At 47.8% G+C, this 14,827-nt stretch overlaps 1 protein-coding gene across 1 annotated transcript in view; it reads right to left on the bottom strand.

Moving 5' to 3' along the window:
• Positions 1 to 129: 129 nt before the first annotated feature.
• bmp7b (bone morphogenetic protein 7b) overlaps positions 130 to 14,827 on the bottom strand; it is a gene marked incomplete at its 5' end in the record, with an annotated part of 24,214 nt that continues 9,516 nt past the window's right edge. The window contains 3 exons of the mRNA XM_083639241.1: positions 130 to 505; positions 924 to 1,034; positions 11,410 to 11,486. Of these exons, the coding sequence (XP_083495367.1) occupies positions 356 to 505; positions 924 to 1,034; positions 11,410 to 11,486 (338 nt within the window). The 3' untranslated portion in view covers positions 130 to 355. The remainder of the gene's footprint in view (positions 506 to 923; positions 1,035 to 11,409; positions 11,487 to 14,827) is intronic.

Raw genomic sequence — 14,827 nt, 5'->3', positions numbered from 1 at the left:
TATTCAGCCACACAGCGCAGCATTCTGGGACATAGTGTTTATTTCAGGAGAACTTTGAAAATGAGCGCTCTCTCCACCCCGTAAACTGACTTCAAACAGGCTCTCAAACAGTTTGCCTTTACAATCTGTTTCTATCGTACGTGGGTGTGCTCTCCAGTCTCCATCTCATCCATTGTCAGTGTTTAAAATGCCAAACCCAAAAGTGTCAGACAGAGCGAAGAGAAGCCCTCTCTACAGCACAGGTGTGTGTGTGTGTGTGTGTGTGTGTGTGTGTGTGTGTGTGTGTGTGCGTGCGTGTGTGCGCGCGTGTGTGTGTGTGCGTGTGTGCGTGTGTCTATGTGAAGACGACGGCAGCCTAGTGGCAGCCGCAGGCTCTGACCACCATGTTGCGGTATTTCTTGAGGATGACGTTGGAGCTGTCATCAAAGTAGAGCACGGAGATGGCGTGGAGCTGCGTGGGGGCGCAGCACGGCTTGGGCACCGTGTCCGGGTTGATGAAGTGAACCTGCGCGTTGGAAGGGAAGAGGGAGGAAATCAAAGCAGGATTGGATCACTCCAATTGGCACCAAAGAAGCACAAATGCACACAAAATTGGGATAAATTGCATCAAAGCATTCTGGGAAAAACGACGGTATTTCATGACAATTACAATAGTGCATATTACATTGCTTGAAAACGTTGACCATATATCATGTCTTTATCCAGATAATATCAACCAAGAAGGTCAAAACAGGGTTATTGATGAATCACTGACGACAGTCTGCCCTAAACTTCAACCTGACAATGTTTTGAATTAGTTGTAACTGTAGACTACAGCCCCGTACGTACGGGCTACAACGCTACAATGTCTCGACGGTTAATAGGATGATTAGACTCTAACATGACTGCTGGGCCTGTGTTCCCCTGTTGTCATGGTTACTCACGAGGGTTTGCACGATGGCGTGGTTTGTGGCGTTCATATAGGAGTTCAGCGGGAAGGCGCACTCTCCCTCACAATAGTATGCTGCGTATCCCTCGGGAGCGATGATCCAGTCCTGAGAGGGGCGGAGACAAAGCCAGGTGCAACGTTAGGGAACGGGGGTCGTTAGAGAGGCGAGGAACGCTGTAGGATGTGGTATGGTATAGAGAGGCTGTAGGATGTGGTATGGTATAGACACACTGTAGGATGTGGTATGGTATAGACACACTGTAGGATGTGGTATGGTATAGACACACTGTAGGATGTGGTATGGTATAGACACACTGTAGGATGTGGTGTGGTATAGACAGGCTGTAGGATGTGGTGTGGTATAGACACACTGTAGGATGTGGTGTGGTATAGACAGGCTGTAGGATGTGGTATGGTATAGACAGGCTGTAGGATGTGCTATGGTATAGACACACTGTAGGACGTGGTATGGTATAGACACACTGTAGGATGTGGTATGGTATAGACACACTGTAGGATGTGGTATGGTATAGACACACTGTAGGATGTGGTGTGGTATAGACAGGCTGTAGGATGTGGTATGGTATAGACACACTGTAGGATGTGGTATGGTATAGACACACTGTAGGATGTGGTATGGTATAGACACACTGTAGGATGTGGTATGGTATAGACAGGCTGTAGGATGTGGTATGGTATAGACACACTGTAGGATGTGGTATGGTATAGACACACTGTAGGATGTGGTATGGTATAGACAGGCTGTAGGATGTGGTATGGTATAGACACACTGTAGGATGTGGTATGGTATAGACACACTGTAGGATGTGGTATGGTATAGACAGGCTGTAGGATGTGGTATGGTATAGACACACTGTAGGATGTGGTATGGTATAGACACACTGTAGGATGTGGTATGGTATAGACAGGCTGTAGGATGTGGTATGGTATAGACACACTGTAGGATGTGGTATGGTATAGACACACTGTAGGATGTGGTATGGTATAGACACACTGTAGGATGTGGTATGGTATAGACAGGCTGTAGGATGTGGTATGGTATAGACACACTGTAGGATGTGGTATGGTATAGACACACTGTAGGATGTGGTATGGTATAGACACACTGTAGGATGTGGTATGGTATAGACACACTGTAGGATGTGGTGTGGTATAGACACACTGTAGGATGTGGTATGGTATAGACACACTGTAGGATGTGGTGTGGTATAGACACACTGTAGGATGTGGTATGGTATAGACAGGCTGTAGGATGTGGTGTGGTATAGACACACTGTAGGATGTGGTATGGTATAGACAGGCTGTAGGATGTGGTATGGTATAGACACACTGTAGGATGTGGTGTGGTATAGACACACTGTAGGATGTGGTGTGGTATAGACACACTGTAGGATGTGGTATGGTATAGACACACTGTAGGATGTGGTGTGGTATAGACACACTGTAGGATGTGGTATGGTATAGACACACTGTAGGATGTGGTATGGTATAGACACACTGTAGGATGTGGTGTGGTATAGACACACTGTAGGATGTGGTATGGTATAGACACACTGTAGGATGTGGTATGGTATAGACAGGCTGTAGGATGTGGTATGGTATAGACACACTGTAGGATGTGGTATGGTATAGACACACTGTAGGATGTGGTATGGTATAGACACACTGTAGGATGTGGTGTGGTATAGACACACTGTAGGATGTGGTATGGTATAGACAGGCTGTAGGATGTGGTGTGGTATAGACAGGCTGTAGGATGTGGTATGGTATAGACAGGCTGTAGGATGTGGTATGGTATAGACACACTGTAGGATGTGGTATGGTATAGACACACTGTAGGATGTGGTATGGTATAGACACACTGTAGGATGTGGTATGGTATAGACACACTGTAGGATGTGGTGTGGTATAGACACACTGTAGGATGTGGTATGGTATAGACAGGCTGTAGGATGTGGTGTGGTATAGACAGGCTGTAGGATGTGGTATGGTATAGACAGGCTGTAGGATGTGGTATGGTATAGACACACTGTAGGATGTGGTATGGTATAGACACACTGTAGGATGTGGTATGGTATAGACACACTGTAGGATGTGGTATGGTATAGACACACTGTAGGATGTGGTGTGGTATAGACACACTGTAGGATGTGGTATGGTATAGACAGGCTGTAGGATGTGGTATGGTATAGACACACTGTAGGATGTGGTATGGTATAGACACACTGTAGGATGTGGTATGGTATAGACACACTGTAGGATGTGGTATGGTATAGACACACTGTAGGATGTGGTATGGTATAGACAGGCTGTAGGATGTGGTGTGGTATAGACACACTGTAGGATGTGGTATGGTATAGACAGGCTGTAGGATGTGGTATGGTATAGACACACTGTAGGATGTGGTGTGGTATAGACACACTGTAGGATGTGGTATGGTATAGACACACTGTAGGATGTGGTATGGTATAGACACACTGTAGGATGTGGTATGGTATAGACACACTGTAGGATGTGGTATGGTATAGACACACTGTAGGATGTGGTGTGGTATAGACACACTGTAGGATGTGGTATGGTATAGACACACTGTAGGATGTGGTATGGTATAGACACACTGTAGGATGTGGTATGGTATAGACACACTGTAGGATGTGGTGTGGTATAGACAGGCTGTAGGATGTGGTATGGTATAGACACACTGTAGGATGTGGTGTGGTATAGACACACTGTAGGATGTGGTATGGTATAGACAGGCTGTAGGATGTGGTATGGTATAGACATGCTGTAGGATGTGGTATGGTATAGACATGCTGTAGGATGTGGTATGGTATAGACACACTGTAGGATGTGGTGTGGTATAGACACACTGTAGGATGTGGTATGGTATAGACACACTGTAGGATGTGGTATGGTATAGACAGGCTGTAGGATGTGGTATGGTATAGACACACTGTAGGATGTGGTATGGTATAGACAGGCTGTAGGATGTGGTATGGTATAGACACACTGTAGGATGTGGTATGGTATAGACACACTGTAGGATGTGGTGTGGTATAGACACACTGTAGGATGTGGTATGGTATAGACACACTGTAGGATGTGGTATGGTATAGACATGCTGTAGGATGTGGTATGGTATAGACACACTGTAGGATGTGGTGTGGTATAGACACACTGTAGGATGTGGTATGGTATAGACACACTGTAGGATGTGGTATGGTATAGACATGCTGTAGGATGTGGTATGGTATAGACACACTGTAGGATGTGGTGTGGTATAGACAGGCTGTAGGATGTGGTATGGTATAGACACACTGTAGGATGTGGTATGGTATAGACACACTGTAGGATGTGGTATGGTATAGACACACTGTAGGATGTGGTATGGTATAGACACACTGTAGGATGTGGTGTGGTATAGACACACTGTAGGATGTGGTATGGTATAGACAGGCTGTAGGATGTGGTATGGTATAGACACACTGTAGGATGTGGTATGGTATAGACAGGCTGTAGGATGTGGTATGGTATAGACACGCTGTAGGATGTGGTATGGTATAGACACACTGTAGGATGTGGTATGGTATAGACACACTGTAGGATGTGGTATGGTATAGACACACTGTAGGATGTGGTATGGTATAGACACACTGTAGGATGTGGTATGGTATAGACAGGCTGTAGGATGTGGTATGGTATAGACATGCTGTAGGATGTGGTGTGGTATAGACACACTGTAGGATGTGGTGTGGTATAGACACACTGTAGGATGTGGTATGGTATAGACACACTGTAGGATGTGGTATGGTATAGACACACTGTAGGATGTGGTGTGGTATAGACACACTGTAGGATGTGGTATGGTATAGACACACTGTAGGATGTGGTGTGGTATAGACACACTGTAGGATGTGGTATGGTATAGACACACTGTAGGATGTGGTATGGTATAGACAGGCTGTAGGATGTGGTATGGTATAGACAGGCTGTAGGATGTGGTATGGTATAGACACACTGTAGGATGTGGTATGGTATAGACATGCTGTAGGATGTGGTATGGTATAGACAGGCTGTAGGATGTGGTATGGTATAGACAGGCTGTAGGATGTGGTATGGTATAGACACACTGTAGGATGTGGTATGGTATAGACAGGCTGTAGGATGTGGTATGGTATAGACATGCTGTAGGATGTGGTATGGTATAGACATGCTGTAGGATGTGGTGTGGTATAGACACACTGTAGGATGTGGTGTGGTATAGACACACTGTAGGATGTGGTATGGTATAGACATGCTGTAGGATGTGGTATGGTATAGACACACTGTAGGATGTGGTATGGTATAGACATGCTGTAGGATGTGGTATGGTATAGACACACTGTAGGATGTGGTATGGTATAGACATGCTGTAGGATGTGGTGTGGTATAGACACACTGTAGGATGTGGTGTGGTATAGACACACTGTAGGATGTGGTATGGTATAGACACACTGTAGGATGTGGTATGGTATAGACACACTGTAGGATGTGGTATGGTATAGACACACTGTAGGATGTGGTATGGTATAGACACACTGTAGGATGTGGTGTGGTATAGACACACTGTAGGATGTGGTATGGTATAGACACACTGTAGGATGTGGTGTGGTATAGACACACTGTAGGATGTGGTATGGTATAGACAGGCTGTAGGATGTGGTATGGTATAGACACACTGTAGGATGTGGTATGGTATAGACAGGCTGTAGGATGTGGTGTGGTATAGACACACTGTAGGATGTGGTATGGTATAGACAGGCTGTAGGATGTGGTATGGTATAGACACACTGTAGGATGTGGTATGGTATAGACACACTGTAGGATGTGGTATGGTATAGACATGCTGTAGGATGTGGTGTGGTATAGACACACTGTAGGATGTGGTATGGTATAGACACACTGTAGGATGTGGTATGGTATAGACAGGCTGTAGGATGTGGTATGGTATAGACACACTGTAGGATGTGGTATGGTATAGACAGGCTGTAGGATGTGGTATGGTATAGACACACTGTAGGATGTGGTATGGTATAGACACACTGTAGGTTGTGGTGTGGTATAGACACACTGTAGGATGTGGTATGGTATAGACACACTGTAGGTTGTGGTGTGGTATAGACACACTGTAGGATGTGGTATGGTATAGACAGGCTGTAGGATGTGGTGTGGTATAGACACACTGTAGGATGTGGTATGGTATAGACAGGCTGTAGGATGTGGTATGGTATAGACACACTGTAGGATGTGGTGTGGTATAGACACACTGTAGGATGTGGTGTGGTATAGACACACTGTAGGATGTGGTGTGGTATAGACACACTGTAGGATGTGGTGTGGTATAGACACACTGTAGGATGTGGTATGGTATAGACACACTGTAGGATGTGGTGTGGTATAGACACACTGTAGGATGTGGTATGGTATAGACACACTGTAGGATGTGGTGTGGTATAGACAGGCTGTAGGATGTGGTATGGTATAGACACACTGTAGGATGTGGTATGGTATAGACACACTGTAGGATGTGGTATGGTATAGACACACTGTAGGATGTGGTATGGTATAGACACACTGTAGGATGTGGTGTGGTATAGACACACTGTAGGATGTGGTATGGTATAGACAGGCTGTAGGATGTGGTATGGTATAGACACACTGTAGGATGTGGTATGGTATAGACATGCTGTAGGATGTGGTATGGTATAGACACACTGTAGGATGTGGTATGGTATAGACACACTGTAGGATGTGGTGTGGTATAGACACACTGTAGGATGTGGTATGGTATAGACATGCTGTAGGATGTGGTATGGTATAGACACACTGTAGGATGTGGTATGGTATAGACAGGCTGTAGGATGTGGTGTGGTATAGACAGGCTGTAGGATGTGGTATGGTATAGACAGGCTGTAGGATGTGGTGTGGTATAGACACACTGTAGGATGTGGTATGGTATAGACACACTGTAGGATGTGGTGTGGTATAGACACACTGTAGGATGTGGTATGGTATAGACACACTGTAGGATGTGGTGTGGTATAGACAGGCTGTAGGATGTGGTATGGTATAGACAGGCTGTAGGATGTGGTGTGGTATAGACACACTGTAGGATGTGGTATGGTATAGACACACTGTAGGATGTGGTATGGTATAGACATGCTGTAGGATGTGGTATGGTATAGACACACTGTAGGATGTGGTATGGTATAGACACACTGTAGGATGTGGTATGGTATAGACACACTGTAGGATGTGGTATGGTATAGACAGGCTGTAGGATGTGGTATGGTATAGACACACTGTAGGATGTGGTATGGTATAGACACGCTGTAGGATGTGGTATGGTATAGACACACTGTAGGATGTGGTATGGTATAGACACACTGTAGGATGTGGTGTGGTATAGACACACTGTAGGATGTGGTGTGGTATAGACACGCTGTAGGATGTGGTATGGTATAGACACACTGTAGGATGTGGTATGGTATAGACACACTGTAGGATGTGGTATGGTATAGACACACTGTAGGATGTGGTATGGTATAGACAGGCTGTAGGATGTGGTATGGTATAGACACACTGTAGGATGTGGTGTGGTATAGACACACTGTAGGATGTGGTATGGTATAGACACACTGTAGGATGTGGTATGGTATAGACACACTGTAGGATGTGGTGTGGTATAGACACACTGTAGGATGTGGTATGGTATAGACACACTGTAGGATGTGGTATGGTATAGACACGCTGTAGGATGTGGTATGGTATAGACACACTGTAGGATGTGGTGTGGTATAGACACACTGTAGGATGTGGTATGGTATAGACACACTGTAGGATGTGGTATGGTATAGACAGGCTGTAGGATGTGGTGTGGTAGACAGGCTGTAGGATGTGGTATGGTATAGACACACTGTAGGATGTGGTATGGTATAGACACACTGTAGGATGTGGTGTGGTATAGACATGCTGTAGGATGTGGTGTGGTATAGACACACTGTAGGATGTGGTATGGTATAGACACACTGTAGGATGTGGTGTGGTATAGACATGCTGTAGGATGTGGTGTGGTATAGACACACTGTAGGATGTGGTATGGTATAGACAGGCTGTAGGATGTGGTATGGTATAGACACACTGTAGGATGTGGTATGGTATAGACACACTGTAGGATGTGGTATGGTATAGACACGCTGTAGGATGTGGTATGGTATAGACACGCTGTAGGATGTGGTATGGTATAGACACACTGTAGGATGTGGTATGGTATAGACACGCTGTAGGATGTGGTATGGTATAGACAGGCTGTAGGATGTGGTGTGGTATAGACACACTGTAGGATGTGGTATGGTATAGACAGGCTGTAGGATGTGGTGTGGTATAGACACACTGTAGGATGTGGTGTGGTATAGACATGCTGTAGGATGTGGTATGGTATAGACACACTGTAGGATGTGGTATGGTATAGACATGCTGTAGGATGTGGTATGGTATAGACACACTGTAGGATGTGGTATGGTATAGACACACTGTAGGATGTGGTGTGGTATAGACAGGCTGTAGGATGTGGTATGGTATAGACATGCTGTAGGATGTGGTATGGTATAGACAGGCTGTAGGATGTGGTATGGTATAGACACGCTGTAGGATGTGGTATGGTATAGACACACTGTAGGATGTGGTATGGTATAGACACACTGTAGGATGTGGTGTGGTATAGACACGCTGTAGGATGTGGTATGGTATAGACAGGCTGTAGGATGTGGTGTGGTATAGACACACTGTAGGATGTGGTATGGTATAGACAGGCTGTAGGATGTGGTGTGGTATAGACACACTGTAGGATGTGGTGTGGTATAGACATGCTGTAGGATGTGGTATGGTATAGACACACTGTAGGATGTGGTATGGTATAGACATGCTGTAGGATGTGGTATGGTATAGACACACTGTAGGATGTGGTATGGTATAGACACACTGTAGGATGTGGTGTGGTATAGACAGGCTGTAGGATGTGGTATGGTATAGACAGGCTGTAGGATGTGGTGTGGTATAGACAGGCTGTAGGATGTGGTATGGTATAGACAGGCTGTAGGATGTGGTGTGGTATAGACACACTGTAGGATGTGGTATGGTATAGACACACTGTAGGATGTGGTATGGTATAGACATGCTGTAGGATGTGGTATGGTATAGACACACTGTAGGATGTGGTATGGTATAGACATGCTGTAGGATGTGGTATGGTATAGACAGGCTGTAGGATGTGGTATGGTATAGACACACTGTAGGATGTGGTATGGTATAGACACACTGTAGGATGTGGTATGGTATAGACATGCTGTAGGATGTGGTATGGTATAGACACACTGTAGGATGTGGTATGGTATAGACATGCTGTAGGATGTGGTATGGTATAGACATGCTGTAGGATGTGGTATGGTATAGACACACTGTAGGATGTGGTATGGTATAGACAGGCTGTAGGATGTGGTATGGTATAGACACACTGTAGGATGTGGTGTGGTATAGACACACTGTAGGATGTGGTATGGTATAGACACACTGTAGGATGTGGTATGGTATAGACAGGCTGTAGGATGTGGTATGGTATAGACACACTGTAGGATGTGGTATGGTATAGACACACTGTAGGATGTGGTATGGTATAGACACACTGTAGGATGTGGTATGGTATAGACACACTGTAGGATGTGGTATGGTATAGACAGGCTGTAGGATGTGGTATGGTATAGACACACTGTAGGATGTGGTGTGGTATAGACACACTGTAGGATGTGGTATGGTATAGACACACTGTAGGATGTGGTATGGTATAGACACACTGTAGGATGTGGTGTGGTATAGACACACTGTAGGATGTGGTATGGTATAGACACACTGTAGGATGTGGTATGGTATAGACAGGCTGTAGGATGTGGTATGGTATAGACACACTGTAGGATGTGGTATGGTATAGACACACTGTAGGATGTGGTGTGGTATAGACACACTGTAGGATGTGGTATGGTATAGACACACTGTAGGATGTGGTATGGTATAGACAGGCTGTAGGATGTGGTATGGTATAGACACACTGTAGGATGTGGTATGGTATAGACAGGCTGTAGGATGTGGTATGGTATAGACACACTGTAGGATGTGGTATGGTATAGACACACTGTAGGATGTGGTGTGGTATAGACACACTGTAGGATGTGGTATGGTATAGACACACTGTAGGATGTGGTATGGTATAGACAGGCTGTAGGATGTGGTGTGGTAGACAGGCTGTAGGATGTGGTATGGTATAGACACACTGTAGGATGTGGTATGGTATAGACACACTGTAGGATGTGGTGTGGTATAGACAGGCTGTAGGATGTGGTATGGTATAGACATGCTGTAGGATGTGGTGTGGTATAGACACACTGTAGGATGTGGTATGGTATAGACAGGCTGTAGGATGTGGTATGGTATAGACACACTGTAGGATGTGGTATGGTATAGACACACTGTAGGATGTGGTATGGTATAGACACGCTGTAGGATGTGGTATGGTATAGACACGCTGTAGGATGTGGTATGGTATAGACACACTGTAGGATGTGGTATGGTATAGACAGGCTGTAGGATGTGGTATGGTATAGACACACTGTAGGATGTGGTATGGTATAGACATGCTGTAGGATGTGGTGTGGTATAGACACACTGTAGGATGTGGTATGGTATAGACAGGCTGTAGGATGTGGTATGGTATAGACACACTGTAGGATGTGGTATGGTATAGACACACTGTAGGATGTGGTATGGTATAGACACGCTGTAGGATGTGGTATGGTATAGACACGCTGTAGGATGTGGTATGGTATAGACACACTGTAGGATGTGGTATGGTATAGACAGGCTGTAGGATGTGGTATGGTATAGACACGCTGTAGGATGTGGTATGGTATAGACAGGCTGTAGGATGTGGTATGGTATAGACACACTGTAGGATGTGGTATGGTATAGACACACTGTAGGATGTGGTGTGGTATAGACACACTGTAGGATGTGGTATGGTATAGACACACTGTAGGATGTGGTATGGTATAGACAGGCTGTAGGATGTGGTGTGGTATAGACACACTGTAGGATGTGGTATGGTATAGACAGGCTGTAGGATGTGGTGTGGTAGACAGGCTGTAGGATGTGGTATGGTATAGACACGCTGTAGGATGTGGTATGGTATAGACACACTGTAGGATGTGGTATGGTATAGACACACTGTAGGATGTGGTGTGGTATAGACAGGCTGTAGGATGTGGTGTGGTAGACAGGCTGCGGTGAGAGACTTCACATGTTGTGTTGAAAAGGGTAAGAAAGGGAGAGTAGCACTGAGAGGAATGTGTGGCAGCGTGCGGTGCCTTCCGTACCTGCCACCCCAGGTCTCTGAAGCTGACGTACAGCTCATGTTTCTTACACGCCTGCTTCTGATCAGCACTGCTGTTCTCTGAGAGAGAGAGAGAGGGAGAGGCAGAGAGGGAGAGAAAGAGAGAGAGAGGCAGAGGAAGAGAAAGAGAAGTTATACACCACATTCACAACATGTACTATTATCCCCGTTCAGAACAAAAGCGCCTATTGAGTGAGACCCCAATTAGGCCGGAGATGACACAGAACAGACCTAAATGGAGCTGAACTCTCGCCTTGTCGTAGAAAACATTAACATTTCAACAATGGCTGAAGGAAATCATGTCCAGATCCAGCAGAAGGTTGGTTACTTGTTTGAAATGGACGGCCCACCCTGCATGGCGGTCAGTCACTCTGCTGGGCTTTGACTTCTTCTCCACCGGCTCAAACAGATGTGCAGCTTCGCTCCGCCATGTTTTATTCCTTCTCTCTCTCTCTCTCTCTCTTTATCTGCTCTCGTTTCACCATCCCCTCTCACCCTTCCTTCAGCCCCTCTCTGCGTTAGTGAGGAATACAATGTTCTCGATGTGTCTCTCCCCACTATCTCCGGTGACCCCCCTGCCCTGCGGGGCTCCGGTGACCCCCCGGCCCTCCGGGGCTCCGGTGACCCCCCGGCCCTCCGGGGCTCTGCGGTGCATTAGTTTGCCGAGAGCGGTTTGGATCGGGGAACCGTCATGAGCGACTGGTTCTCATCATCCTTTTAAAGACCACTCTCCAGAGTTCCACACGGGCCCATTTGGCCCATGTGTTGTGGCCCAGTTCGCCCCACAAGCGCACCGCAGATGTGTTCTGCCATAAAAGCTGCCCTGCTTCGCCTCCATGCAGGGAGCTTGGCCCCGACCGCTCTCTAATGCTCGTGTAAATAAACAAAGACAGCGGACGGGATATTTGAAGCGCCGGCATCCAGCGCCTCGCATAAACATACCTCCAAACCCAAGGCCCTGAGTGAGTGTGCACTCTAGCACCTCCAAACCCAAGGCCCTGAGTGAGTGTGCACTCTAGCACCTCCAAACCCAAGGCCCTGAGTGAGTGTGCACTCTAGCACCTCCAAACCCAAGGCCCTGAGTGAGTGTGCACTCTAGCACCTCCAAACCCAAGGCCCTGAGTGAGTGTGCACTCTAGCACCTCCAAACCCAAGGCCCTGAGTGAGTGTGCACTCTAGCACCTCCAAACCCAAGGCCCTGAGTGAGTGTGCACTCTAGCACCTCCAAACCCAAGGCCCTGAGTGAGTGTGCACTCTAGCACCTCCAAACCCAAGGCCCTGAGTGAGTGTGCACTCTAGCACCTCCAAACCCAAGGCCCTGAGTGAGTGTGCACTCTAGCACCTCCAAACCCAAGGCCCTGAGTGAGTGTGCACTCTAGCACCTCCAAACCCAAGGCCCTGAGTGAGTGTGCACTCTAGCACCTCCAAACACAAGGCCCTGAGTGAGTGTGCACTCTAGCACCTCCAAACCCAAGGCCCTGAGTGAGTGTGCACTCTAGCACCTCCAAACCCAAGGCCCTGAGTGAGTGTGCACTCTAGCACCTCCAAACCCAAGGCCCTGAGTGAGTGTGCACTCTAGCACCTCCAAACCCAAGGCCCTGAGTGAGTGTGCACTCTAGCACCTCCAAACCCAAGGCCCTGAGTGAGTGTGCACTCTAGCACCTCCAAACCCAAGGCCCTGAGTGAGTGTGCACTCTAGCACCTCCAAACCCAAGGCCCTGAGTGAGTGTGCACTCTAGCACCTCCAAACCCAAGGCCCTGAGTGAGTGTGCACTCTAGCACCTCCAAACACAAGGCCCTGAGTGAGTGTGCACTCTAGCACCTCCAAACCCAAGGCCCTGAGTGAGTGTGCACTCTAGCACCTCCAAACCCAAGGCCCTGAGTGAGTGTGCACTCTAGCACCTCCAAACCCAAGGCCCTGAGTGTGCACTCTAGCACCTCCAAACCCAAGGCCCTGAGTGAGTGTGCACTCTAGCACCTCCAAACCCAAGGCCCTGAGTGTGCACTCTCACACCTCCAAACACAAGGCCCTGAGTGAGTGTGCACTCTAGCACCTCCAAACCCAAGGCCCTGAGTGTGCACTCTCACACCTCCAAACACAAGGCCCTGAGTGAGTGTGCACTCTAGCACCTCCAAACCCAAGGCCCTGAGTGTGCACTCTCACACCTCCAAACACAAGGCCCTGAGTGAGTGTGCACTCTAGCACCTCCAAACCCAAGGCCCTGAGTGTGCACTCTCACACCTCCAAACACAAGGCCCTGAGTGAGTGTGCACTCTAGCACCTCCAAACACAAGGCCCTGAGTGTGCACTCTCACACCTCCAAACACAAGGCCCTGAGTGAGTGTGCACTCTAGCACCTCCAAACCCAAGGCCCTGAGTGTGCACTCTCACACCTCCAAACACAAGGCCCTGAGTGAGTGTGCACTCTAGCACCTCCAAACCCAAGGCCCTGAGTGTGCACTCTCACACCTCCAAACACAAGGCCCTGAGTGAGTGTGCACTCTAGCACCTCCAAACCCAAGGCCCTGAGTGTGCACTCTCACACCTCCAAACACAAGGCCCTGAGTGAGTGTGCACTCTAGCACCTCCAAACCCAAGGCCCTGAGTGTGCACTCTCACACCTCCAAACACAAGGCCCTGAGTGAGTGTGCACTCTAGCACCTCCAAACCCAAGGCCCTGAGTGTGCACTCTCACACCTCCAAACACAAGGCCCTGAGTGAGTGTGCACTCTAGCACCTCCAAACCCAAGGCCCTGAGTGTGCACTCTCACACCTCCAAACACAAGGCCCTGAGTGAGTGTGCACTCTAGCACCTCCAAACCCAAGGCCCTGAGTGTGCACTCTCACACCTCCAAACACAAGGCCCTGAGTGTGCACTCTCACACCTCCAAACACAAGGCCCTGAGTGAGTGTGCACTCTAGCACCTCCAAACCCAAGGCCCTGAATGTGCACTCTCACACCTCCAAACACAAGGCCCTGAGTGTGCACTCTCACACCTCCAAACCCAAGGCCCTGAGTGTGCACTCTCACACCTCCAAACACAAGGCCCTGAGTGTGCACTCTCACACCTCCAAACCCAAGGCCCTGAGTGTGCACTCTCACACCTCCAAACCCAAGGCCCTGAGTGAGTGTGCACTCTAGCACCTCCAAACACAAGGCCCTGAGTGAGTGTGCACTCTCACACCTCCAAACCCAAGGCCCTGAGTGTGCACTCTAGCACCTCCAAACCCAAGGCCCTGAGTGTGCACTCTCACACCTCCAAACACAAGGCCCTGAGTGAGTGTGCACTCTAGCACCTCCAAACACAAGGCCCTGAGTGAGTGTGCACTCTCACACCTCCAAACCCAAGGCCCTGAGTGTGCACTCTAGCACCTCCAAACCCAAGGCCCTGAGTGTGCA

This window comes from Poromitra crassiceps (genome assembly GCF_964638095.1).
Source record: "Poromitra crassiceps genome assembly, chromosome: 6".
In the NCBI taxonomy this organism is placed as follows: Eukaryota; Metazoa; Chordata; class Actinopteri; order Beryciformes; family Melamphaidae; genus Poromitra; species Poromitra crassiceps.
This window is presented reverse-complemented; position numbering and strand designations above follow the sequence as displayed.